Below are 26451 nucleotides of genomic sequence, written 5' to 3'. Positions count from 1 at the left end.
TAATCCCGATTTATATTTCTGATGCTTCCCGACCCAGCCCTGTCCAGCGTATTGTCACTCGTAAATCCATGTGTTTACCCAGTCAATCAAAAATCAATGAAACGAGCTCTGCTGTGAAAGAACTACTGGTTTACTTTTGATCCAGCTGGTAGTTAATGCTCGCCGCTCCACCAGACCGTGAGGGGAGTGACGAGGCCGTGTAAGCGGACACGATCGAAGTCCGCTCAGGTGCCCGGTCCACCGCGCGCATCCCTCGCCCATTTCAACCACGACGTCGCAGTAGAGGTTGGCGCCAACACCCTTGAGAGCGGACACTGGACCGATCGAGTACTGCTGGCCTTGCGCATGGATGAGCTCATGTCGGCTTTTGGCGGTCCGTGCCGCGGTTCGTTACGACGCAGGAAGCGGGAGGCGCACTCCGCACCGCCGCACTCCAAGTTGCACCTGGGCCTTCAAAAGGCACTTACGCCCGCCTCGCCAGGGATAATGAGACCTCCAGCTGGTAAACAAAGCTGTCATGCTGTCGTGCGAAGGCTGCACGGCTTAGCCCGGAGGTGCCGGCACTGCCATCTGTTGACAGTTTTGGCAGTCAGGTCTTCGACTCCGGCCGGAAGGTGGCAGTCCTAACCCCTGTCGCAACGCACGCCCTCTCCCATGATAACGTCCAGTTGCAGCAGCGGCTGACCCGTGTCCCCAGCACGTCCTTCCCATCTATCCGCTATATATCCCGTACACTTTTTGCCCCAGTTCTTTCTCGAAACCCTAACGGGCTGCAATTTTACCAAATGCTTATTCATTTTAGACGGGGCAAATCCAAATCAAGATCTCTGTATCCAACGCACGGCTCTCCGACACGCTAACGCGTCCAACCTCTCCAGCTCTCACGCGTCCCCTCCACCCGGACCACCTCTCAAATCTCATCCCACCATACGTCCAGAGCCCACCTAAGTAGCTAAATCATTCACCCGGTCTCGGCCGCCGCCAACTACCGGTCACGCGGCGTATCCAGGCCAGCCCTACATCCATCCTCCGAAAAACGCCGATCGCTTGGCTCATCGTGTTATCATTAAGGTACAACTTTACAACATGGGACACTAGGCTAAAAATTATGATCACATAGCTAGGGTGCCCTGGCGCACGAGCGGCGCCGCCAGCGGTGGAGGACGCCGTGTCGAGGCGGCGGCGGCCTCGCCCTCGCCACGCATTGCTGTCACGAGCCTCGTCCAGTTCGCGCCGGAGGTAAGACAGTACACCATACAAAACCGCTAAACGTGAACCAACAGCGCGTGCTGAGCACCGGTGGGAGCTGCGGGCTGTCTCGGGGCGGCGCCCGGCGACGACGAGAACACCACCCTTGTCACGTGACCGACGCCGCAGTGGGCGCAGCACACACGCGCACGCACACGCGCATACACATGCGCACGAGGGCGCGGCCGCCGCGGGGACGGCGGCGCGGGGCGCGCCGGGCGCCACCGGGAAAACCCGCGGCGGCCGCCGCCCCGCGGCGGGCCTCGTCCCCGATGGCACGACTCTGAGCAGGCGCGACGAGCGCCGGCCTGGACCGGCCGGCCGGCCGCGGTACGCGTCCTCCTGGTCCTCCGCATCCTCTACAAGTCTTAACACATCCTCATTCATTATGCACGTACGCGCGAGGCGTGCATTCGGCACGTGCAGTGCACGCGTAAAATGGGCCACGCCGCGGCACACAAAACACCGGCAACAACTGATCAAGCACGTCACGCGTGAATATTGCCACAGTACGCGCCCCCGCCGGGCGCCGGGTATGCGCCAGCGCGCAACGCGCCGTCCCCCCACCCGTCCCTGCACCTCGCACCTCGTCCCTGTAGCCCGTGCGGCGGCCGCAGGTGCTGCTGGCACAGCCCGCCCGACCCCCGCTGAGAGAAGGCCCTCTAACCCGTCACGGCCGGGCGACAGCCGCCGGCGGCGGTCACAGGGCAACGCCGGCTCCTCAGGCCTCTCCAGCTCCTCAGGCGTTGGCGGCGCTGGGCGAGGCCGGGTCGGCCGGCGGCGGCCACAGGGCAACGCCGGCTCCTCAGGCCTCTCCAGCTCCTCAGGCGTTGGCGGCGCTGGGCGAGGCCGGGTCGGCCGGCGGCGGTCACAGGGCAACGCCGGCTCCTCAGGCCTCTCCAGCTCCTCAGGCGTTGGCGGCGCTGGGCGAGGCCGGGTCGGCGCCGCCGCCGGCACCGGCCGCGTCCGTGGTGGCGGCGGCGGCGCCCTCTGCCTCCGAGCCACTCCGCGCATGCGCCGGCAGCAGCGTGCTAGTCAGCGACGGGCACACCTTCAGCTCTGCGGACGGCCAGGACGGCGTGAGAGGCGCGGCCCGGCGGCCAGATGATAACGTGGCCGTACCCGACGGTGAGCGCCGGTCGTTTTCTGTGAGGTCTTTTACATCGAATAGTTCTGGCACATTTCAGAACCGTTTTACGTAGACCGGTCTAGGCCTGGACACTACTGCACCGCCGGATCACATCGGCGACGAAGCTGATCCGATCAGAAACGGGGAGACCGTTTGTGGTTCGATTTATGCTCGTCTTCGTTGGCCGACCAGCGACGTGGACGGGAATTAACAGGGCACACGAGCGCCATGACGACCAGGCCTTAATCGGGCATCGTTAAATCTATTATCCCGCGCTGCCTCTTCATGTTCTGCGACCCAATTCGAGCATTCACGACACACAACTCTAAACCGGAGCGCACACATTACGACTGATCCTTTCGTACGATCACTTAATCACTTACACCAATGATACCGGATCACGTGTCCATCCGGAACCCTACGTCACTCCCCGATCAGGGCAACCGGGCACAAGTGTGCCCCCGACACGCAGCGCCGCGGTCTCCGCGCTCTCTCACGCCCACCCCGGCAGGTGGGCAGGCCGCCCGAGCACTCAGCGCCCTCGTTGCGCGCCATTCCGGAACTGACCCTGCTCGGTGAAGTTGAAGAGCGGCGGCAGCTGGCGGCCGCTGGGCAGGCGCGCCTGCGGCTCGCGCAGCTCGCCGAAGAAGGGGTGCGCGCACGCCTGCAGCGGCGAGGCGCGGCTGGTGGGCGTGTACTGCAGCAGCCGTGACACCAGCTCGATGGCCTCGGGCGGCGTGCGCGCCCGGAACACCTGCAGCGGCGCCGCCGGGCCCGGCCCCGTCAGGTGGGCCAACTCTCGGGGCCGGAGGGGGGGGGGGGGGGACGTCGGACAGAGAACGAGGAAGACACACGAGCGGCGTCAGAAGTAGGCATTTCAGAGGCGGCACAAAAATCGTATGCGCGCGGTAGTGGTGAAAAACGGGAGAAATGTCCCAGAACACAGACGGCACGTCGCCCTGCGTACGCGGCGAGTCGTGCACTACCGACTTTAGCACCGCAATTGTCGTTTCCACTCGGCACCGCAAAGCGCGCCGGTCGTAATGACGGCGGCGCGGTAATAGCTCCAGCATGCGAGCGTAGCCCGTCGACCGGCCCGGCTGTGCCAACCGCCGAGCTCGCGGCGTGGCGATCCGACACGCAATCGGGGCCCGCACCACATCGACTTATCGACACCGTGCGGATGGCGCCACCGGCTGCCGTCGCCGGCGGCGGCGAGCTCCGCGGGCGAAACAACACCGCGGCCGGTCCGGCGCGCCTCGACGCGGCGTCGGGCGCGCCGGCGCCCCGTGCGGTCCGTCGCCGGCGCCGGCAGCTGGCAGCGTCGAGTGTCCGACACCGCCTGACACCGGAGTGAGCCCGGCGACGCCCAGTTCACCCGCCCCGTAACGTCACGGCGCGTGCTCCCGCCAACCCCAGTGACGTGGTTTTCCACACCGATGGCCGCCAGAGAGAATAAAATACCACCGTCGCGGAGACTAGAGCCCACCACCGCTCGCGCACATGCCCGACGAGCTGCGCCCGAGCCGCGGAAGCTCTCGTCTCCGGCCGCCGCTCTCACCTTCTGCCAGGGGTGGGCGCAGATCTGCGGGAACTTGAACTCGGTGTAGTTGGGGTTCATCTCGCCCAGCTGCTCGCGCGTGGGCGTGCCCAGCACCTTGATGATCTCGACCAGCTGGTCGACACCGCTGTCCCCCGGGAAGATGGGCTGGCCCAGCAGCAGCTCGGCCAGCACGCAGCCGGCACTCCAGACGTCTGCCGGCGGCACCGCAGCTCGGTCAGCTCAGCTCAGCTCAGGTCACCAGCGCAGGTCAGGCCAGCGGCACAGGTCACGGCACACGTTGGGACAAGACGGCGGCACAGCACAGCACAGCTCAGGTCACCAGCACAGCTCAGGGGCCCCGTCGGGACAGCACGGCGGCACAGCACAGCACAGGTCCAGTCGGCATCACGCGACGTTTACAGAGCCGCACGGTAAGTACCGCCCACGGTACCCAAGCAGTCACCACCACCCTACTGCAGAGCCGTCAGCAGCACTACACCAAGACTCGGCACCCACGCCCGCCGAGGCCAGGCCATACCGGCGCCAACGGCGCTCGTCCGGCAGCAACGCGCGCGCTCTCCGGGCTTCTCGCCGACTTATGTCAGCCAGGCGCGGCCTCGGCCCGCCACCACCGCTCACCCACCGATGTTGGTCGTGTAGTTGGTGGCGCCGAAGATTAGCTCGGGCGCGCGGTAGTAGCGCGAGCAGATGTACGACACGTTCGGCTCGCCGGCCACCAGCACCTTGGCGCTGCCGAAGTCGATCAGCTTCAGCACGCCCGACTCCGGGTCCAGCAGCAGGTTCTGCGGCTTGATGTCCCGGTGGCAGATGCCCAGCGAGTGGATGTACGCCAGCGACCGGAACAGCTGGTACATGTACAGCTGCAGGCGGGCACGCGCGGGATGGTCACCAGCCGAACACGCGCTTGGCGACGAGGGGGGGGGGGGGGGGCAGGAAACGAGCAACGCACCCAAGGCGATATTTTACTTCGCATAGAGCGTCTCAGTTGTGTTGCTAGCCTTCCATGAGAACTTACTGACATGTTCCCTGGGAGCTTCCGCAGCAATCGACATCGATGAGTCACCACGCTCGCTAAAAACAGTCGTACAATGCACACATCGGCCTTATTCGTACATGACCGGGCACCGGCCGGCGGAACCTTCCTGTCTGATTCATCGCCTAACAGTACCGCCACGGACCATCCGGCGGCGCGACCGTCCGGGCGCCAGCCCAGCCGACGACGGAAGGACGGGACAGAACGCGGGCGGACGCCCGGTGATGGAGGGGGAGGGAAGGGAGGGGCGGGAAGCCCGCTAACAGCCTGTCTAAACTGGCGACCGGCCGAGGGCGCGGCCCCGATGGTCGCCCGAACCGGGCTCTTCCCTCACCGTCGTGACAGGGTTTACAGCCGCCTCAAATATTTACCGCGGGCCTCACGCGAGCGCCATCCACAGCCCCGCCAGCGGGCAGGCGGGCGGGCGGACGGGCGCCTCCTCCTCCGTCGGCCATAAGCAAACAGCCGTCCCATAACTCCCTCTTGTCCACGTGTGCAGCGGCGCCTGTCCTGCCGCTCTGTCAGCACGCTGGCGAGCCTGCCCAGCTATCCCCCCGTCCGGGAGTACAGCGGCGTCTGTCCTGCCGCGCTGTCAGCGCACTGGCGAGCCTGCCCAGCTATCCCCCCGTCCGGGGTACAGCGGCGCCTGTCCTGCCGCGCTGTCAGCGCACTGACGAGCCTGCCCAGCTATCCCCCGTCCGGGGGTACAGCGGCGTCTGTCCTGCCGCGCTGTCAGCGCACTGGCGAGCCTGCCCAGCTATCCCCCCGTCCGGGGGTACAGCGGCGCCTGTCCTGCCGCGCTGTCAGCGCACTGACGAGCCTGCCCAGCTATCCCCCGTCCGGGGTACAGCGGCGTCTGTCCTGCCGCTCTGTCAGCGCACTGGCGAGCCTGCCCAGCTATCCCCCCGTCCGGACGACCCCCGCCGGGCACCTCACACACACACACACCGAACAGGCGCGGAACACCCACCGGTTCGGTGACGGCCATCTCGGCGGCGCGCTCCCGGGCCCTCGCCTCCTCCCCTCCCCGGCACTGGGGGCGGCCGCTCACCTTGATGAAGCTGATGGGGATGGTCTGGCGGGAGCGGTTGTAGTGGCGCGATACCTTGTACACCGTCTCGGGCAGGTACTCGAGCACCAGGTTGAGGTACACCTCGTCGGCCTGCGGCGCACAGCGTCCATGCCGTCAGCGGCGTCTCACGGCCCGGCACGGAACACCACAACGGCTGCCAGCCGGTGCTGCTGGTCACTGCTGCTTGGTCTGGCGGACTGGACCGAACAACGGCAGTTTACACCGATGTTACACCGTACACTCTTGACCGTAGTCTCAAACTCAAATGAAATACCAAGCCGCGGCGGTGACTGACTCTTCCCGACAATCAAGAGTGTATGGTATGATGTTGATACAGATGCAGTCTGAAAGAGGGTCTGCTATCAATACAATTCACACCAGCCAGAACTGACGGCAGCTGTGACAACCAGGAGCAAAAAGGAAGACAAAAAACAAGAGCACTTCGCATCCTCGAACGGAACAGACCGCAGAAGTTCTTAACAGAGCAACATCCCCGCCCTCCAGGATGAGAAACGGCAGCTCCCATCCGCACGGAACAAACGACGGTTCATACCAGGACAGAACAGAGCGGAGGGCACACTGCACACGGTCAGAGCAGACGAAAGCCTCGGTTGCCACCAGAGCACAGCAGACAACGCCACTCGCCAACTAAACAGGGACGGACGACGCAGCAGCTCCAGTCAGACCAGGACCGGACAGGAGCAGTTCCCAGCCCAGCGTCAGACACCAGCAGTTCACGCAGCGCAGAGCGATCGATCACACAGCAGGTACCACCGGGAGAGCGGATGCAGGCGACCGACGGCGCCGGACCGGACCGGACCGGGCCGGGACGGCCGCAGACACGCCCGGAGGTCAAGGGCACGCCGACAGCGGAGGCGGCAGGACGGCCGGGCGGCCGCGGCGCGAGGGACCGCGCTGCAGACGGCCTATCAGATCAGCTGGCAGAGACGGCGCGCTGTGTGGCGGCCGTGGCACGGCCGGCACGTGGGCGCCACCAGATCCTATCCTGGCGACAGTCTCGTAAGCCACATCTGTCACGTGCATCACGTGACCGGCCGTGGGTGACGAGAAACCAGCTGACCCACGGCTCTACACAGGAGTCCGAGCTTCTCGTGAGATGGTGATGACGCATGCTTACCGGCTCCAGGCGCCGCAAACCGCACCATCGCAAAACCCACGTCAGCGAAATGATCCACAGCAAACTGCGAATGACGTCACGTACACCGAACAGAGATTAGAACAAAACCGTTCACCACGCAAGACCGCTGCCAATGCCATTTCACCCGTGATTCCTACACGCCAGCGCCGCTGGAACGGCTCCTGAGGTTCACTGTCCCAGGCACCACCGGGTGCTCGTTCGGTGGCCGTGGGTGCAGACCAACGCGACACGAGGACACCCCAACTCCGTGATTCAGCAGGCTTTCGCCCACGCCGCGGCTCGGCAGCCACCGTTGAGCGTCGGGGACGGCGGCCGCCGGGTGTGGCGATGCCCTGTCGACGGACGCGCCGCCGGTCAGAGGTGGGACGGCGGGGCGCACACCTGCTGCGGCGCTCCAGATCGGACGAGGAGCGCCGCCGTTACCGCCGTCGCCCAGACGCGACCGCCCCCGGACAGCCGTCGGTGCTGCCGGCCGGCATACTTCCCGGCCAGGAGACGGGTATTCGAGATTGGATGGCAGCCGAAATGTCCCGAGCGATCGAGCGAGCTCGGAAGGAACGGCTCTGCGAGTGGCCGCCACTTCACGTTCGATCCGATCCCGGTGACGCGGCGCTGCGGCCCGGCGACGTCAGTCCGAGCCGCGGCGAGGTGCGGCGCTGCGGCCCAGCCACGTCAGACCGAGCCGCGGCGAGGTGCGGGGCTGCGGCCGGCGCCGGCGCCGGCCGGTGCGGCGCCTGACGTGGTCCGGGGCGTGGCGGCGGTCACGGGAGCGGCGCCGGGGCGGACGACGCCGTCCCCCGGGGCTCCCCGCCGCCGCACCGGACGCGGCAGCGACCCGTGCGAGCGCCGCCCAGTGCGGACAGCCCGGCGTGGCAGCGTCCCGTCACACACCGCCGGCGGCCGCAGGGCGGGGTTCCCCGCGTCACGCCGCCGTCACCGGCACGTGCCGTGACGGCGGGCCGTCACGGCACGACCGCCGCGCCGGCCGGCGCCGATTGGGCGGCATCGATTCCGGCCCAGCGGCGGCGACGGCGCCGGGGCCCGCACCGTGACGGCCGTCGTCGGGGCCGCCGGCGGCGACGGCACCGGCCAGCCCCAGCCGGCGGCCAGCCGCCCGCCTGGTCCACGGGCCGCCGGCGGGGACGGCACCCCGCCGGCGGGGACGGCACCGGCCCCAGCCGGCGGCCAGCCGCCCGCCCGGTCCACGGGCCGCCGGCGGGGACGGCACCGGCCGCCCCAGCCGGCGGCCAGCCGCCCGCCTGGTCCACGGGCCCGGGGAGGCCGGTCCTGTCGCCCGGTGGTGGTGGAGAGCTCGGGTTGACGGCGCGTTGATGGGGTCTCCCGGTCCGGCACGCGCGTGGAGAATGGATGAAGCGACGGACGCGGAACGAAAATCATATTCAGCCAGCACAGACACGGACATGAGCGGCACCTCCGTATTCGGACGCCGGATGGTCTACACACCGGTTAGCTCACATCACGTCCGTTTGGACAGTCCAGACACGAGCACACGCACCAGTCGCAGGCAGCAATGCCTGGAATCCTTTTCGATCACTGGACAGCCACTTGCGGACAATGCAACCTTTAAGGCGAACCCGCAGCCGCCCCCCCCCCCCCCCCACAGTGTTCCAAAGCTCATCCAGCAAGCTGTGCAGGAGGTAAACATAACTGCATGCTACCAGAATGTTGGCTCTCTGCCGCCCTACACGCGCAAGTCGATGGCGCTAATCCGTTGCCCTTTGACTTCGAACCCAAACATCTGACCTGTCCGGCCCATTTGTCAAGCTTAGGACGCTTTGGTGCTGGGTGGACAGCAGCTCGGTTCGACGCTGATTGGTCTATTTTGAGGAAGGGGCAACAGGCAGTGAGCCCCAAGCCGAGGGTGTAATGGCATGAACCAAATATTGACAACCTTGCCACCCAAGTGGCCAAACATAAAGACACTCGCCCCGACAAAATATCAACATTTTGATGGACACAGAAAAGAGAGCGTCTTCGACGACGACAGCAAAAGAGCCTCAGGCATTCTGACCTGGTCCCCACTCGAGTAGAAGAAGTATTTTAGTTTCACGATGTTGCAATGTTCCAGCTTCCTCATTATCTGCAGCTCCCGGTTCTGAAAACAGGGCAAAAAGCGCGTCAACGGACAGATTGGATTCATTAGAGTAGGCCACGCCCCACAGCACTCCTTGCAGGCCGGCGAATCGATGCATAGGCCGATTGGAGACAGCGCCAACTTCGATCCGAACCCAGTTTAGAACTGGCATGTTATAATGATGCGAGAGCGCGGCTCGATGCCAGCGTTCGAAGCGTTGACATTACCCCTGTTTGCTTGAACCTGCACTAATGTGCCTTCGGCGCATTTGGACCCAAACTGCAGCAAAGGCGCTCAGTATTCAGCGTTGGTGCCAACTAGTCCTGAAGGATCGCAAACACTAGCGGAACGCACGAAGCGGCAGTGGTACAGCCCGTAAGTGCAAGCACCGATAGGTAGCGATAAACACCGATACCTGAATGTTTCACCACTTGTCGCCAGAGCGGCCGACTGTCAGGCTTAAACCATGGCAAATAATCGGCGTCTCTTAATGAAGCAACGCCGGATAACTTCACTCCCTGCCGCGCATAAACACAGTGCACTGGGCGACGGCCAGCGGCAAATAGCAGCAAGGACTGCTATCCTACACACACTGACGGCCCGGCAAATCGAAGCGGCTACGCAAATCCTGGCGTAGTTCCTTGCTAATTTGTAATTAAATCAGCGCTTCACTACACGGAGCAAGACCACGGGCAGCAGTCTAACCCAAAATACCGCCGGCCGCGGCTATTTACAAACAAGTAGTTCCGCATCATGTACTCACTGGAATACAGTACGTCATATGGAATCGTTTTGAGGCGTCATTTTCTATGGTAGATATGGTTTGCCAGCTGATAAAAACATCGATATGATTTTTAATGAATGAAAAATGCTGTGAGTAGCGGCACTTCGCTTAATAACGTGCCCAGTGCCATCTCCTCAATTCTGGGTCCGTAACGCGCCAAAAGCAAACCACAAGTGCCAGCAAATGAGCTGTTGCTCCGCGGGCGGCATCTGGCCTTGATGGTGATGGCGGGTTTTGCAGGACTAACGACGCCGCTTTACTCCGCCGGCCTGCCGCTGGCACACGCAAGGGCAACAGTTCCCTGCAGGATGCGTGACGCCGCTCACTGGATCTCATCTGAGACTCACGTACGCCTCTGAGACTTCGGCTGAACAAATATTGCGCCACTTTCACCCAGACGAAACCCAGGCTCAGGCACGCGCAAGGCGCCAGCAAACGAAAAAAAAAACTTACAGGCTGTCACTTAAACGTTCCCAAATGTGAGAAGAACACCTCAGGAATATGTGTGCCAACAACAAATGGCTTCGTACCCGCAGACGGCACGAGAGGGACGCATTCAGCAAACGTGACGCACGTGACGCTACTACTACCAACACCGAGACCCCCGCCTCACGTGACGACAGTCGTGGATACACACAGCCGCCTTCAACCCTTCATAAGCGACACTGGAGCCCTGACTGGTCTGCTGTCCATCTTTAGCCACCGTTCGTGAGCCCTCCACCACGAGCGGCGGCCTATTCCCTCACCTTAAATCGCTTGTCTTGCAACACTTTTTTGATCGCCACCAGCTCGCCCGTATCACACAGTTTTGCCTGGTAAACCACCCCGAAGCTGCCATTGCCTATCACCTGAAACAGAAAGCGTCGCATCAACAGCAGGGTCCTGCCCGGCCGGTCCCTGCGGTGCTGACCATCTCTCCCAGCGTCGATGTGACGGTGGGCTGCATGCATCAACAGCACGGTCCTGCCCTGGCCAGCCCCAGCGGTGCTGACCATCTCCCCCAGCGTCGATGTGTCGGTGGACTGCACGTCGCTTGGTCACAGTCTGGCGGTAAAGCCCAAAGCAAGGCCCAGAACACGCACGTTTCTTTGTGGTCTGGCGCCGATTGCAGAAAACGTTACTGGCTTTACAAATAGCACAGGGTCTCGGGCACGATCATTCAATGGGGAGGACAGCACTGGCTGGGGAAAAGGGCGACAGCAGAGACGGGGAATGACGAGGACAGAAAATCAAGGGATGACGGCGACAGCAGCAGCAGAGGATGACGGGGATAGAAGGGTCAGGGGATGACGGGGACAGCAGCAGCAGAGGATGACGGGGACAGCAGCAGCAGAGGATGACGGGGACAGAAGAGTCAGGGGATGACGGCGACGGTAGTGCCAGAGAATGACAGGGACAGGAGGACCAGCAGGGCCACAGACTGCTACGAGACACATTGATAAGTGGGTGGGACTGGACAATCGCAGCATCAGAGCAGCCCGACCCCAGCACGAGCAGCGCGCGCGGCGCGACCCCTACGCCGCAGGATCACCCGCCCACTGAGCCGCACCAGTCAGGGGCGGGGCGCGCTGGCAATTCGCTGACACGGGCAGTCGGTGACATGGCACCGACGGCTCGACCGTAACCGAATATCCGGCCCGTTCAGCAGCGTTCCAGCGCCGGCTTTGTGTGCTATGTGAGGACGACCGGCAGTAATGGCCGCCAGAGCGATGGACAGCCCAAACAAAGGCCCGACTTTACGGTAATGGATTACGCAACGTCGAGCATGTCCAGAGCCCAACACGAAATAAGAAGCAACGTACGAATATTTCCACCACCAAAGGCGCGTTCGTCTACAGCAGGGGAAAATTCAAGCAATGCACAACTGTGCTACCAGGCAGCGTTTCAAACCATGAGCAAATAGGAACATTGTGACACTCATCTGCAAGTTTCTGTGCATCCTTAACGTGTTACGTTCTAAACAAGGAGGCGTTCCACGATGCCTGTCCCAGCCAGATTCAGCAATATGACCGCCGCAGATATTACCGTGGTCTGTCAGATGTTTGTTGCAAGTGTGTTATGTTCTACTGTTGGGCGTTCCGAATGTGGACATGGGACACAAAACTTCCAAGGACGTAAACATTAACGCATTACTAGCCCGTGCCATCAATCTTGCAGGAAATGAAACGTAGAATTGTGCACGGGGTCCTACGGAACTGCGGGAGGCAAACGTTAATGAGCGCGTGGAAGGGGCTGTGACAGTCATCGGTCAACGGTTACCCAACTGCCCACGATTTGTCCATGATGAACACGACTGCTCGCTCGTGGTTACGGGCTTAGTGGCTATTGATGTGGCGATACAAGTCAATACGTACAATTGAAACTTCTGGATCCCCCAGTAACCAATCGCAAGTCCGTTCAGCCCTCCCAAACATCAAATCCCACGTTCGGCCAGTCCAGTGCGTGGCTTACAACAGGCAGTCAGCACGGGCGCCGCCCGGCCCCCAACAAGCCAAACCCACCCGCGGCCACAGCGCGAAAACATCCCACAACAACACGGCGAGCCTGTTGCCGGCTTCGCAGCCGCTCTGCACAGTCCATCCCCAGCCGTACACAGGTGCGGCGCTGGCCGTGCGCCGCCGGCGTCAACAGTGCGACAGGTGCGCCGCCGCCTGCGCCGCGCGGCCGGCGCGCGGGCGCCGCCCGGGCCGCGCGCGCCTACCTTGGTGTCGGAGTACGAGACCTCCTGCGTGCGGTCCGACCCCTGGCCCGGGGTGGCCACCACTGTCGTAACCCGGCTGCCATCTTTACCTGCGAACAGAGACAGCGAGTCTGAGTAAACGGCCGGCCGGCACGCGCGGCGACATCGGACGCAAGGCCGCGTCACGTGCCGCCGGCCGGCTGGCGGCGCGGCCGCGGACATCCGCGTTCGGTTACGACCGCTGCACAAGGTCATCCACTCTGCGTTACGACCGTCCGACGACGCAATCTGCGCCCAGCTGAGACCGCCAGCTGAAACCTCGTTCACCCTGGATGGTTGATCATGATCGCTTTTTCACTTTCACGAGGGGAGGGGAGGGGGGGGGGGGGGCAAGGCGATTGTGGAGAATCGGTGGGCGGCTCGTACAAAGTGGTGTGTCTGTCTGTCTGTCAATCCAACTTCATCAAGCCGAGCCTGCAAGTGACGACATACTTTCCCTCTCTATTCATGATGGATGTGGTAAATGCTCACATGGGCATTCAGGGAAGCCGCGTCCCACAAACGCTTCCCTCACCACAACTCCGGAGCTCACGCAACGACCACCACCTCACAAATTCAAAACAGACCAATTACGAAAGCTACACTGATGAAACCTGAAGGAAAAACCAACAGTCTCCACCAAAAATCAGCAGCGTTCCTAAAACCCGGCAGCTTGAACAAACTTCCCGTATCCCTCCTCTCCCCCGCCAAAGGTGAGCGTTACAACGACCAGTCTTCTGAAGCCCGTCTGGCCACATCACAGCGCGCCACGAGTTCCCCTCGGCGGCCGCCGGGCCGACCGAGCTCGGTGGCGACCTCCAGCGCGGCGCCGGCGCCCGGTCACCCGCCGCCCCCGGCCCCGGCGGTCCCGGCGCCGCCACGCAGCGGTAGCCCTCCGCCACCCCGGTCACCCGCCGCCACCGGCCCCGACGGCCCTGGAGCGGCCATGCAGCGGTCGCCCTCCGCCACCCCGGTCACCCGCCGCCACCGGCCCCGGCGGCCCTGGAGCGGCCACGCAGCGGTCGCCCTCCGCCACCTCGGTCACCCGCCGCCACCGGCCCCGACGGCCCTGGAGCGGCCACGCAGCGGTCGCCCTCCGCCACCCCGGTCACCCGCCGCCACCGGCCCCGGCGGCCCTGGGGCGGCCACGCAGCGGTCGCCCTCCGCCGCCCCGGTCACCCGCCGCCACCGGCCCCGGCGGCCCTGGAGCGGGCCACTCCGGACGTCCGCACGGCCGTTCCGGGTGCGCCCACGCGGCGCGGCGCGGCGCGCAGGCGGCGAAACCGGCCCCGCTGGAGGGCACGCGTGCGAGCTCCTTTCTCCCGATCGCTCCTTCCGTTTGGGACGCAGCGGCGGCCGCAGCACCGACGCTTTGCCATAGGTGGAACTTATGCAAGCCGACTGGGAGACACGTTAGAATTTCAGAAACTTTCTTTACGCAACCCCGAAGGCCGTTCCTAGTCTACAGACAAACGGGAGGCTTATACCCCAGGTGAACATAAATTTCCATCTCTTTTCTTACATCCTTGCACCTGTACACCGGCAGCCGTGAACAAGCGGCCAGCAGCCGTGAACAGGCGGCCGGCAGCCGTGAACAGGCGGCCAGCAGCTGTGAACAGGCGGCCAGCAGCTGTGAACAAGCGGCCAGCAGCGTCCCGGCAGCCATGTGAACATGACGCCTGTCGGCAGGACGTATTCACCTGTGACCTCAGCCATACGAAGGTGACCCGGCCACTCACACATGCGGCCGCGTCAGCTGTCCACAGCTGCGCCTTCTTCAAACGCAGCGCATGCGCAGTCCGCACCATCCACCACCGCCGGCTGACGCGTACCTTTCGCTCCGCTTTTGATCTGCCTGCTGCAGTTGTTCTTCCGTGACACACCGCTCTGAGTGAGCTTCCACTCATTCCGCCTGCTGTCTCAGCTGTTCTATATAACAAATGGAAAAACATGGTTCATGCCCAATAATGGGATGCACCCCAATCATTGACTTTGAAGACCAGGAGCCAGGGTTCTAAGCTGTAATGAAGACATGCTCATAAATCGGTGCACCACTTTCAGGTTACCCCGGCTTAAGACACATGCGGAAAAGCGAGACAACGCACTGTTTACCGTGAACAAATAAAGCACACGGTTGTCTTACGCGTCTCGTGTCAAAACAGAGGTGTAGTTCCGCAAAATTAGCGTGTGTCTGTGTGTGTCGAGGGCGGGGGATCAACAGTGAAAAATAACGCAACCCGTCCCAAAATATGCCAAAAGCAGTTTCCTCCCCGGACTTTTCCCACTTTTTCCCAAAGTTGGGGGGAGGGGGGCGGGTGGGGCTGAAGCCCAAGTTGAAGGGGGAGAGGGGGAGGGCAGAAGCCCCCCCCCCCCCCAGCTGAAAAGGAAACTGCACCCCAAAATGTGTCTGCTGTCACGAAATCGTTGTTTGGTGAAGGGTATCAAAAGAATTGCAGGTGTCGCAAACAATTGTGTGTCACTGCAGACCTCTCGAGGTGTCCTTGTTCATAAATCTACCTGACCCTTTCACAAAGGCTATGTCGGTTCAATACAGATCATCACTTTCATCGTTGGGTCTTCGCGAATGGGGCATCCATTTCCATGCAACCGTCCTGCCTGACAAGTACATTACGGGCTTTCAGGCAGTCCGCTTTCCCGCTCAGCTATCGCTGGCGTGACGCGTTCAAATCACCGCCAGCTATCTCTCCATCACGGCCGCCTCAGCGCGCGCCGTCCGGTCCTCAGCTCGACGCTCGATTCTGCAGGCCAGCGTCTCGCGCCGGCGTGCGGCTGCGCCGGCGGCCGGCCGTGGCGGGAGCCGGCGGTCGAAGGAGCCGGCGGCAACGGGAGCCGGAGGTGGCGGGAGCCGGTGGCGACGAGGGCTGGCAGTCGCAGGAGCCAGCGGCAGCGGAAGCCGACCGTGGCGGGAGCCGGCGGTGGCGGGAGCCGGCGATCGCAGGAGCCGACCGTGGCAGGAGCCGGCGGCAGCGGGAGCCGGCGCTGCGTTACGTCAGCCACCCAGCCGCTCCGCCGCCGCCACCAGACGTGCTTGGGTCGTCGGGCCCGACGGCGATATACAGAGGGCGTCGACATCCGGACCCGACGGTAAACAGAACATAGCTGGGACGCCGCCGACGGCGCCGGAGCTGACACCGACGGCGCCTGACACGGTCGGCGCCGGCTGTCCGACATTACAGAAGCCCGACGCTGGGCGGCACGCAAGCCATAGCTGGAACGGCGCACCCGATGCCGGGACTGACACTGACAGCCCGACACCACCGGTACAGGCACTGACGGAAGCCTGCACTTCTGACTACAGCCAACGTCAACCCTGATGCCGTGGCGCTTGACCGTGTTACGGCCCGATCACGCTGATGATTGACCATGGGGGGGGGGGGGGGGGGGCACACCCGGCGGTGACGATGTCGCGAGACGACACGATCGGATTTGGCATCGCTGTCTGTCCGAGACAAAGCTGACCACCACACGGCCAGAGCTGTGTTCCGCGCGGTCTGACTCCGCGGATTTGAAGTTGTCATCGTCCATGGCCATGGGATTCGACTCAGCGCTGTCCCTATTTGACGATCCACTCCTCACGAACTGCAAGGGAAAGTAAATGACGAGTCAAGAGGCGCGAAACCTTCAGCACACGTTCAGCACGACGTCTTCTCGGGGTTTACATCAAAACGTGACGCCTGCAATGGCCTGGCCCGACCCTGAAATCCCTTCCACGTTGGCCCCTGACGCGTGGCGCACAAAAGGAGGTCACGAGTAAAAGAGGTCAAGGGGTCAACCGAGTCATACCGGCACACATCACACAGCCGCACCGAACAGCCCTGAACTGGCTCCTGGCGCGGACGGCCCCTTCTACGGGGCCAGCCTTTCAGCCCCAGAAATGAGGGCGGACAGCAACCACCCGTCCCTAGAACATTCGGAGCCCTTCTCAGCGCGTAAGCACGCGCCAAAAATCGCCTCGGCGAGCCAAGTTACGAACGCGGCCCCCATTCGGTGCGAGGCATCGGAGGGCGCGAGGCCGGCGTGTGTGGCTTCCAGCTGCCGGGTACCGCGCACTGGTAGACCCGCGCTGGTCTGCGGCTGACGGGGGCAGGGCACGGCCCCGACGGCGCACGCGCTCACGGCATCGCATCAGTCACGCGGCGAGAGCGTTACGGCATTACGGCATTACGCTGCGGGCCGTCTGGCACCTCACGCCTAACGGCTACCGCGACGGAGCATCGCGACAACCGACAACCCCGACGATGACGTCAGAAAACTGCGAATGGCGCCAGACGCAGGGGCCACACCGCCCTCGAACGCCATTTGTCGTGTATGGCCCGTCTTGCCGGCCGGCCGCCGGCGACGAGGGAAAACTTGGCAGGACGTGCGGTGAAGTCACCCGCCGAAACCAGAACACCGAGAACAGATCGGCGCTCACTTCTGACTACACTGCAACCGTTCATCGCTCAGCCCACCCGCATCCGGGGAGCCCTGCTCGCCGAAGAGACGTGACTCAGCCCCGATCCGGATCAGCAGAGGCCGCCGAACGGGCAGCCCTGTTCCCGGGAGCCCGGCGGGCGGCCGCATGCCCAGCCGGCAGCGTGGGAGAGGGCGGCCCGGCACGCGGCGGGGGCACAAAGGCTCCTCCCCCGCAAGGGGACGGTTTACTAGCTGGAGATCTGCTGTTTATGCCAATAAACTAAATTCCAGTGAAGCCAGCTAGCTAAACAGCGCAACGTTTCATGGTGTCCCTTATGAAATAGGATACGGACGGTGCGGCATGACGTGGACTGACGGAGCCTCGCGACCTGACCGAACCGCCTACGAACTGACGCCACTCGGTGCCAACTGACGTCTTCTGTGAGCGCGACTAAACACTTCGAGCGCGGCCCGACAGACAGCCGCGTGAACTGACGACGTCCGGCCTCGCCGGGCTGCACGGTACATGGCCTGACGACACGGCACGTATCCTGATGGCCTGACGACACGGCGCGCCGTCTGACGAAACTGCAGAGCACATGCTCCGACAGCGCCTGACGTGATCCGACAGCTCCTCATGCGGCCTGCCACCGGGACCCGTTAGCCTCCCTCCCCTTCCCTCGCCTTGTCGCCGGGGCCGGTGCCCGCCCCCACCCCCACCACTGGCCGGCAGGACCAATGCCGGACTAGGGGCACCACGCCCCCGCCGGCGGCACTCACTGGACGGCTCCCTCAACCAGCCGAACACCTTCTTGGCGGCCAGGTCGCCGAGCCGCTGCTGGCTCCAGCTGCGCCAGCCGAAGCGGTTGGGCTTGCCGGCCACACGGCCGAGCCCGTCCGCCTGCCGGTGCCGGGCGCCGGGCGCCGGCTCCGGCAGCCGCGTCACGTTGTCCATACTGTGGTGGTGCCTCGCCGCCCGCTCGCCCCGCACCGGGTCACGCCTCCGCTCGCCCATCGTCGGCGGCGGCGAGGTCAGCTCGCCCACATGGCCACCTCGTGCGCCGCTCGCTCGCCGGTCACGGCGGGCCCACACAGCGGAGCCGGGCGGATGGTGGGCCCGCACGTGGTGCAGGGCGCGGCGACTCGCAGAGCACAACGGTTCACAGAGCACAGCGGTTCAGAGATTGGTTCACACAGTGCAGAAGTTCGCAGAGCCGAGCCGAGCCGCGGAGCCCAGCAGAACGCGAGCCGCACGGGGCACAACGCCTGACAGAGCGAAGCCACAGACCGGGAGCGTACGTGCCGCGCCGCGCGCCACACCGAGGACTGAGGCGGCGCGGCGGCGTGCGGACGGCCGGCTGGGCGTCGCACGACCTCGGTCCCGCGCTGCAGGCAGTGACGTCACCGGCCGACGCGCCAGGTGCCCCTCCCCCCCCCCCCCGCCGCCGCTGCCGGCGGCGACAGGGAACATCCAGTCCGATCCGACCCGGCCCGGTCACGGAACGGCCATGCATCCGGCAGCCGCGACACGCCGCTCCGCCAGCCCGGCTTCGAAGATGGCGCCTGCTCGGAACAACGCGACAAAGCGACGTCCGACGCCGGCACGGCGGCGGCGGACGAGAGCAACAGCGGAACGGCGAGCGCCGAACTTGACCCTCGGCTGACAGAGGACCCTCCGCTCGAGCGGCGACGGCCAGGCTCTGGGCACGCGCCAGGACTTGGCGCGGCGTTTCGAGCCCACCCCGACCGACTCCGTAAATTTGGAAACGCCCAGATAGTCGCCAGCAGCTGTCCGGTGTCGATTCAGCCGGCTCGGCTGCGACTGAGAGCCGCACGCCGCACGCCGCCCGCCGGGCGGGCCGGGCCGGGCCGCCTCGGCCGCCTTTCACCGGCTCTGCGGAGGCTCCGACACGTCTGTGTTGCCCGGTGCGGCGCGGTACAGGCGGAAGCGGTGCCGACCGGCTCGCCCCCGCCAGCCTCCGGAGCCGCGTGAGCGGGGGCAGTGCGGCCCCGGCCGGCGGCCGGCGCCACGCTCAAGGCCTCGAGCGAAACGGTTCCGCAGCGTGCCGCCACGCCCCACAGCCGGAGCTGCACGGTAGCCACGGCAGCCGCGTGACGTAAGCCGGATGGCTCCTCCTCAGTGCACACCGCAGCGGCAATGAGACAAGCAAGCACCAGTGACGTTAGAGTCACGCGTTTTGCCGCAACAGGGATGCCCAGTCACTAGGGTTAAATACACCGTTGCTGCTGGCATTGGCTCTGAAATCCACAAGTTCACACACGCGTCGTGCGATGTGATGCGATGCACTTACATTTGCCACCAGCTGTGCACATACAGTGCGTGCGGTCCAATAACGCCTGGTTGCAACTGGCTGTGTTGCCAGTAGTAATCGTCAGGAGCAGCTTCCGGAGACTCGGGTGGTTCCAGCATCAGCCGCTACACTATCAGGGCTTGACTACCGGTGGGACCCCCCCCCCCCCCCCTCCCGTCATCCCCGTGTCAAACCACCAGATCAGGGGAAAATATGTATATTACGGTTATAATATGGCCTGGAGCATAGAGTGCACCGATGGAGAACGGATGTAGCCCGGATAAAGCACATACATCTGAACAAAGGAAAGACATCATTACGTGCAAGCAAAGGAAATAGGGATATAACTTCCCATCTGTCAGGTCCCAACGTAAAAAGTGCAACCGTTTTGCAAACACTGCACATTAAAGAAATACGATAAACGCAGCATCATTCAAATCCATTAATAGCTTCTGGAAACACACCAGCCTAAAATGTGTCCGGTAGGTGTCATTTCATCCGCACCCAATCAGGCAGGCACCTCATTGGAGTTATCCACATTCGTCGTGGTGGTATGTGACCGTGGATGTCAGACTAGTGGCAGCCGCAGTCTGGCCACCAAGGACCGGGCAGCCCTGCCCTTCACCGCAGCCCACTGATGAGCTCGCTGGCGGTTTCGCCTCCGGGCGTGGAACCAGTCGCCCTTCATGAATCCTTCCCTTGCGGCCAACCGGAGACGAGTCACGCTGAGCTAGAGTGCAGGTGGCTAAAATTTGAATAATGCATATCCCATCGTTTATATTGTTCCTTAACTGTGGATAACACGACATGGCAGGCAAAGCAACAGTCACCCCACTGAAGCGACGTTATTTCAGGGTATTGTTGGCGACCAGGAACACGCACATCTGGTTTCTTCCTTTTCTACTTATTTCCCGCAGTGTTCCGTCCCAGCCAAGCTGTTCCGAGGTGGTCCTCATACGCGTTGCTATATTGCAGAGGTCCCGAGGTCAGACGCGACCAAACTGACAGCCGGTGGTCGCCCATATCTGAATGATTTACGACGCAAAGTCGGGTCGTTTGGGCAAGGCTGCGGCAGGGCTTTACTGCCCGGCCGGCGCCTAACGCCACAGATGCGGCTCTCTCGCCAAAGTCGGGGCCACAGCCTGGCATTACGTCATCTGGGACACGGCGGTAATTTTACACCAGTTATCGCTCCAGCACTCATCGGCCACACCTTACCTTCGGTGACATAGCTATGGCCATATAATACGTACGGTCAGAGCAATAACACGGCACAGTTCGGTTTTCTTAGGCATAATGTAAATTCTAATGTGAGCATTTCTTTCACAGGGAGCGCGCCACACGTCATCGCACATGCTATTGCAGAGTGTCACCGACTAAGGTGACCATATTGCAGCCTATAGGCCATCGTGGAACCGGGATTGGAGCGCGAGATTTACACGTCAGTGCAGCTGCCATAACAAGACCATATTCTAACATGACACGCGTGCACCGAACATTCTCGAAAGAACGACGCAGTTACATTTGTCAGTCTTTAAAATCAATCCGATGATGTGCTGTAATTAACTACATGACCGCGTCATTGCTCGGTCTTCACATATCCAACCTGTATCTTTAACCCACCGGCGATGTCCCTGATCAAGTGACTGTCAAACATGCCATTTTTTATTGCAACATTGAGCCGGCTAAATGCTGGACCCTGTACTAATCCAGTCCAAACCTGTGTCTTTAGCTTCATCCTTCTGAGCCATTGAGGCCTAGAGTCCGTAAGCCACCCTTATAAAGCGCAACGCACATCGATGACTTGTCAATCAATGCTGGAGTAATACAATAAGGCATGCCGTATCAACCCATTTGGGTTATCTTAAGCATGTGCAAGGACTGTGGTTGTGAAATCTTGCCCAAGTTTTGCAAGAACTCAGTACGACCGTTCCCGGATTGTGGGAACATGGCGAGTCCTTGCAACGACAAATACCGGCCGCTTATTGAAGGTTCGGCAGTCGATAATCCGAATTAGCGGGAGAACCAGCGCGTCCCATACGAGAAACATCAAGCGATCCGTCTGTCATTTATGATGCCCATACACATAATACGCCGCGAATTTTCCGAACACTGTATGCTCTTTTCCCGTGCTACACACCGCGACGCTTTACCCCCCCCCCCCCCCCACCTCAAGAACATATGTCTAGACACCATCCGCCCCTTGGCTGCTTGTCGAGGTAACGAACATAAATAATCCACACATGCATTTGCCAGGATTTTAACTCATGCTCTTCTCCGGGTTGTTTTCGATTTCATCACTCAGCCCACAGCCGAAAAATAAAAAAAATAATTCTAGTAGCTAACGTGCCACTCATAATCTTTCATCACAAAATTCGTGAGGGTCGCCCTACCTGTGTACGGTATCCAACAACAACAACAGCAATAGTAATAATAATAATAATAATAATAATAATAATAATAAAAATAATAATAATAATAATAACCATAATCATAATAATCATAGTGGCCATAAAAACAATAATACTAACAGTTGATAATAATAATAATCATTATTATTATTGTTATAATATGACGTAATCAGTCATTTTGGAAGCTTCCACGACTGACGAGGATGTTCGCGGGTTTCGTGAGCGCATCGGCTACTGAGGACATCTCGTGACTGAACCCACTACTTCCTCAGTGTAATACTGCTAAAAAGGCGAGCATGACATGCAGACCAGTAGCGCGTAAAAACTTAAGCAATTGATGACGCAATATTTCGGAATGCTCTCTGATTAATGACGTCAACGGCCTACGGCCACCGAAGGATTTCTGCCTCTCGGCAGGCAGCTGCCGACAGTGGACCAAGACATTGGCGACAGTCAGCCTTTCGCCGCATCCGTTGCATGAGGGAAATTGTTGCGCGTTGTTTACCGAAATGTGTGCCTGCTGTAAGCATGGCCAATGCGTAGGCGTGTAAATGTTACCCCTTCTTTACGTGATTTCAGAAATGATGACACCCCGGAGCCTATGAATGGTTTGATAGCTTTCAGCTTCTCTGAATAGTGCTCCTCGCTCCACCTGGCTTGCTATTTGGCACGCATATACTCATTCCCTTTCAAGTACATGCCGTTTGCAGGGATTAGCAGCGCAATGCCCGGTATAGGAAGCATGGCAGATTTGGCCGCCTGGTCTGCCGACCCGTTGCTTTACAGCCCCACGTGGCTCGGGATCCTGGTCAGCGCTAAGTGCCTTCCATTTCCTCCCAGCTCAGCGAGTTTTCTTGCGGTCAGCGGTGCTAAATGCGTGTTCGGCGTATGGGCGTTCTCAATCGCTACAACGGAGCCGAGTGAATTAGTAAAGACTGTGGACTGTTGAAGCTGTGAGACACAGTCAAAGCAGCGCGTGCTGGCGAACAGTTCAGCAGTAGAATGTGGACTGTTGAAGCTGTGAGGCACAGTCAAAGCAGCGCGTGCTGGCGAACAGTTCAGCAGTAGACTGTGGACTGTTGAAGCTGTGAGACACAGTCAAAGCAGCGCGTGCTGGCGAACAGTTCAGCGGTAGACTGTGGACCGTTGAAGCTGTGAGACACAGTCAAAGCAGCACGTGCTGGCGAACAGTTCAGCGGTAGACTGTGGACTGTTGAAGCTGTAAGACACAGTCAAAGCAGCGCGTGCTGGCGAACAGTTCAGCGGTACACTGTGGATTGTTGAAGCTATGACAGTCAAGGCAGCGCGTGCTGGCGAACAGTTCAGCAGTAGAAACGGAGGCCGAACGGGGCAGTGACATCCGCTCGCTGCCCAGAGACGACGCGGATTCTGTACCGTATGACGTTTTAGGACCATCACTGTAGAAGCGCGCAAAACGTCTATACCTTGTACAAATGGGCATCTGGGCTTCCTGTTTGGGCTCAGCAGCGTTTGAGGAACCGTTATGAAACTTGCTAAGTGATACATCACATATGGGTTGAGCGATATGCCGCGGCTCCGGAGATTAGCCACAGCGTACACAGCGTACGCATTTGACGTTGATTAACACCAGCGTCGCGCAGCCAGCCATCTTCACGCACAGAGTGGTCGGATTTTACTAGTCCTTCCCTGAGAACAGAATTGTACCCCATCGGTACTGACTATCCAATTTTGCGCTGAGTACGCGGGGAATTGCTTGATTTCTGTCGCAAACCGTACTGCAAGCTTCTATGACTTCACCTACTTTATAGTTGATGCTGCCTATATGTTGCAACGGTAGCCTGAGCTGAGAAAAAAACAATCAGATGCGCGAGATAGACATCCCTTCCTGCTTCCTCCGTCAACCAGATTAGCATTACCAAGAGATAATGGTGACGCAGCCTAACTGTTTCCCTGCTCAGGTCGGGCAGTCCGATCCTGCTCAGGTCCTGCGGTCCGATCCTGCTCAGGTCGGGCAGTCCGATACTACTCAGGTCCGGCAGCCCGATCCTGCTCAGGTCCGGCAGTCCGATCCTGCTCAGGTCGGGCGGTCCGATCCTGCTCAGGTCGGGCAGTCCGATCCTGCTCAGGTCCGGCAGTCCGATCCTGCTCAGGTCCGGCAGTCCGATCCCGCTCAGGTCGGGCAGTCCGATCCTGCTCAGGTCCGGCAGTCCGATCCCGCTCAGGTCGGGCAGTCCGATCCTGCTCAGGTCCGGCAGTCTGATCCTGCTCAGGTCGGGCAGTACGATCCCGCTCAGGTCCGGCAGTCTGATCCTGCTCAGGTCCGGCCACCTGGCCAAATGATCCAGACGACAAGCAGCATGGACGGGTGCAGTTCGAATCGAAACCGTGCTGAGCGACACCCAATACCATGAGATGACACCAAGACCCAATGCACTCGTGTGACCCCACACCTGTAACTGGTGACGTTCTGTGAATCGAACCAGCTCTAATCTGCGGAAGCTGGAATATCACATCGTGAAAAGTGTTTTGAGCTCGTGGAGCCAACCCTGCGGGCCGGACGGTGAGACATAAAACTGTTCGTAAGCATTTGTGTTTTTGGAGATGTAAATGACGTGCCGCTCCTGACCGCTTTTGCGAACAAGCCACTTTCATTTGTCTCAGCGCGGTAGTCCATGTTTTTGTACTGTGGTCACGACCCGCTTCCATGCTCCAGACCACCGCACCAGCTACTGTCATTCTTTTAGAGCATGTCTGGCACCACTGAAAAATGGCTAATGTGACTGCTCACACTTTGGTCTGCTGAGTTGTGCTCGATGCCAGCGGAATCTACTTCCATTCCAGATTTTTCCAAGCTGGTCTCAGTCGCATTTGAATTCGGTTCTGGTGAATGCTTGATTAATCAAATGGAGGCTTGATCCACATGATTCAAGACACAATCAGAACTGATTTCATCCAGCCTTGAAAAATTGACACGCACACAATCTTTTATGCAAAATCTCTAGCATACACATATGGTAAGGTTGCCAATGCACAAGGTGAGTATCAACCAGGTATGTGCGTAGGTGCAGGAACTATTCTGTTTCAGGAATGAGACTTTGAGGGGAGGGGGTCCATGCTCCCTGAAACATTTGGGGAAATTTAGTACCAAGTTTATGACAACTGCATGAAAAGAAACAACTCAATGTGTCTCTAAGCTCCACACCACCACCACAAACTCAAATCCAACCTGGGACAATTTCCTTCACTCCACTACAATATACACATGCATCTTTTTCTCTCTCACTCCCCTGCCCTATCACAGGGTATCACAGAGGAGCAAAGAAAAACAGGTTTCTTGAGGTGAACACCAAGACTAAAATCAAAATATTTTGGCCATGCAAAATCAATGCTTCAAAGCTAATGAGAACCCACATTTTGCTGCTTGCACATTGCTCAGATATGATAGGAACAAAGTGGTTGCTACATTTCTCATGACACTAAAATAGCTGGAATGTTCCACTGATGTTTTGTCATAAAGGTACATCAACACTTACTTCCATTCCACCACAGTAATGCTCAATACACTGTCCTACCACTTGCTGGTCCATGTTTCATGGATAGCATACACCAGTGGCATATGGGTATTACATGAACTGCTATATGTGCCATAAGCTAAGCCATGAAGCAAAAAAGTTATATTTTTGCAATGTTCTGTCATATATGATTATGCAGCTGCCATCTATACACCTCAAGACATCGTAATCAGTCGAAAAAAATTATAGGCAGTACAAGGCCTGCTCAGACTGCAATTATGTTTATATGAGTGCAGACAGTGAAGCATGCACTAACATATTACAGATGCCCATAGCACATACAAATACTTGGAGATATATAAGTAACCTGAAACATTGTTATAAGCCACATGACAAAATTTAAGCATTGTGTCACCACAAACAGTTAAACAACAATTTCAGGGACTTACTTGTGATTTTAATGCTCGCCCAATTTGCATTTTGAGTTTGGGGCTGTTGCCGGCCCTCTTCTAACATTGAAGTTGTGCGAGGACGACCAGTCATGCTGGCAGCATAGTGGTCCAGATGTTACTAGCCTGTCCCTGGGATTGTTGGAGGTGATTGGGTTGAGCTTCAGGAGGGACGACAAAGCTTGCAGATCACATGTGTCTACCACGTCACACAATGCTTCACCTGCATTTCTACACTGCACAGTTCTGTTTTCCCTTCCTTCTCCAGAGACAAAAATCTCTGGCATTTGCTTACACCTGGCAGGCTCACTTGTCACTGTGCTTCAGTATGCACTGCTTGACTCTCCTTCCAAGCTCTTTCCATTATAGGAAATCGAATCGTGTCAGTTTTGCACCGTGGTACATCGAAACTTTCCGCTATGGAGAACTATCCCTCTCAATATCATGTGCCGGTATTGGCTCCACAAATCAATATTGAGGATTATTATCATCGAACCCACACATATCCACCAGCACAAACACCATTAATCAACGGAATCCCGACATCCCGCGAGTTACCAACGCAA

The 26451-nt window shown here is 60.1% G+C and overlaps 1 protein-coding gene across 2 annotated transcripts; it reads right to left on the bottom strand.

The window, feature by feature from the left end:
- Positions 1–1510: 1510 nt before the first annotated feature.
- Positions 1511–26451, bottom strand: LOC119093105 (glycogen synthase kinase-3 beta). 2 transcript variants are annotated; one of them, XM_037216004.1, is made up of 9 exons: positions 25886–26451; positions 12786–12874; positions 10831–10932; positions 9238–9321; positions 6026–6136; positions 4564–4801; positions 3939–4132; positions 2945–3131; positions 1511–2307 (listed from the first exon to the last, which is right to left on the bottom strand). In XM_037216004.1, exons 1-9 carry the CDS (start codon positions 25977–25979, stop codon positions 2156–2158), a joined length of 1251 nt encoding a protein of 416 aa, XP_037071899.1. In that variant the 5' UTR covers positions 25980–26451; the 3' UTR covers positions 1511–2155. The 2 variants fall into 2 exon arrangements, with proteins under 2 accessions (XP_037071899.1, XP_037071898.1); XM_037216003.1 differs by lacking the exon at positions 25886–26451 and adding an exon at positions 18000–18528.

This window comes from Pollicipes pollicipes, unplaced genomic scaffold, assembly GCF_011947565.3.
Source record: "Pollicipes pollicipes isolate AB1234 unplaced genomic scaffold, Ppol_2.1 Scaffold_4002;HRSCAF=4701_pilon_pilon_pilon, whole genome shotgun sequence".
Classification (NCBI taxonomy): domain Eukaryota; kingdom Metazoa; phylum Arthropoda; class Thecostraca; order Pollicipedomorpha; family Pollicipedidae; genus Pollicipes; species Pollicipes pollicipes.
The sequence above is the reverse complement of the archived record's forward strand: the minus strand, read 5'-3'. Positions and strand labels throughout refer to the sequence as shown.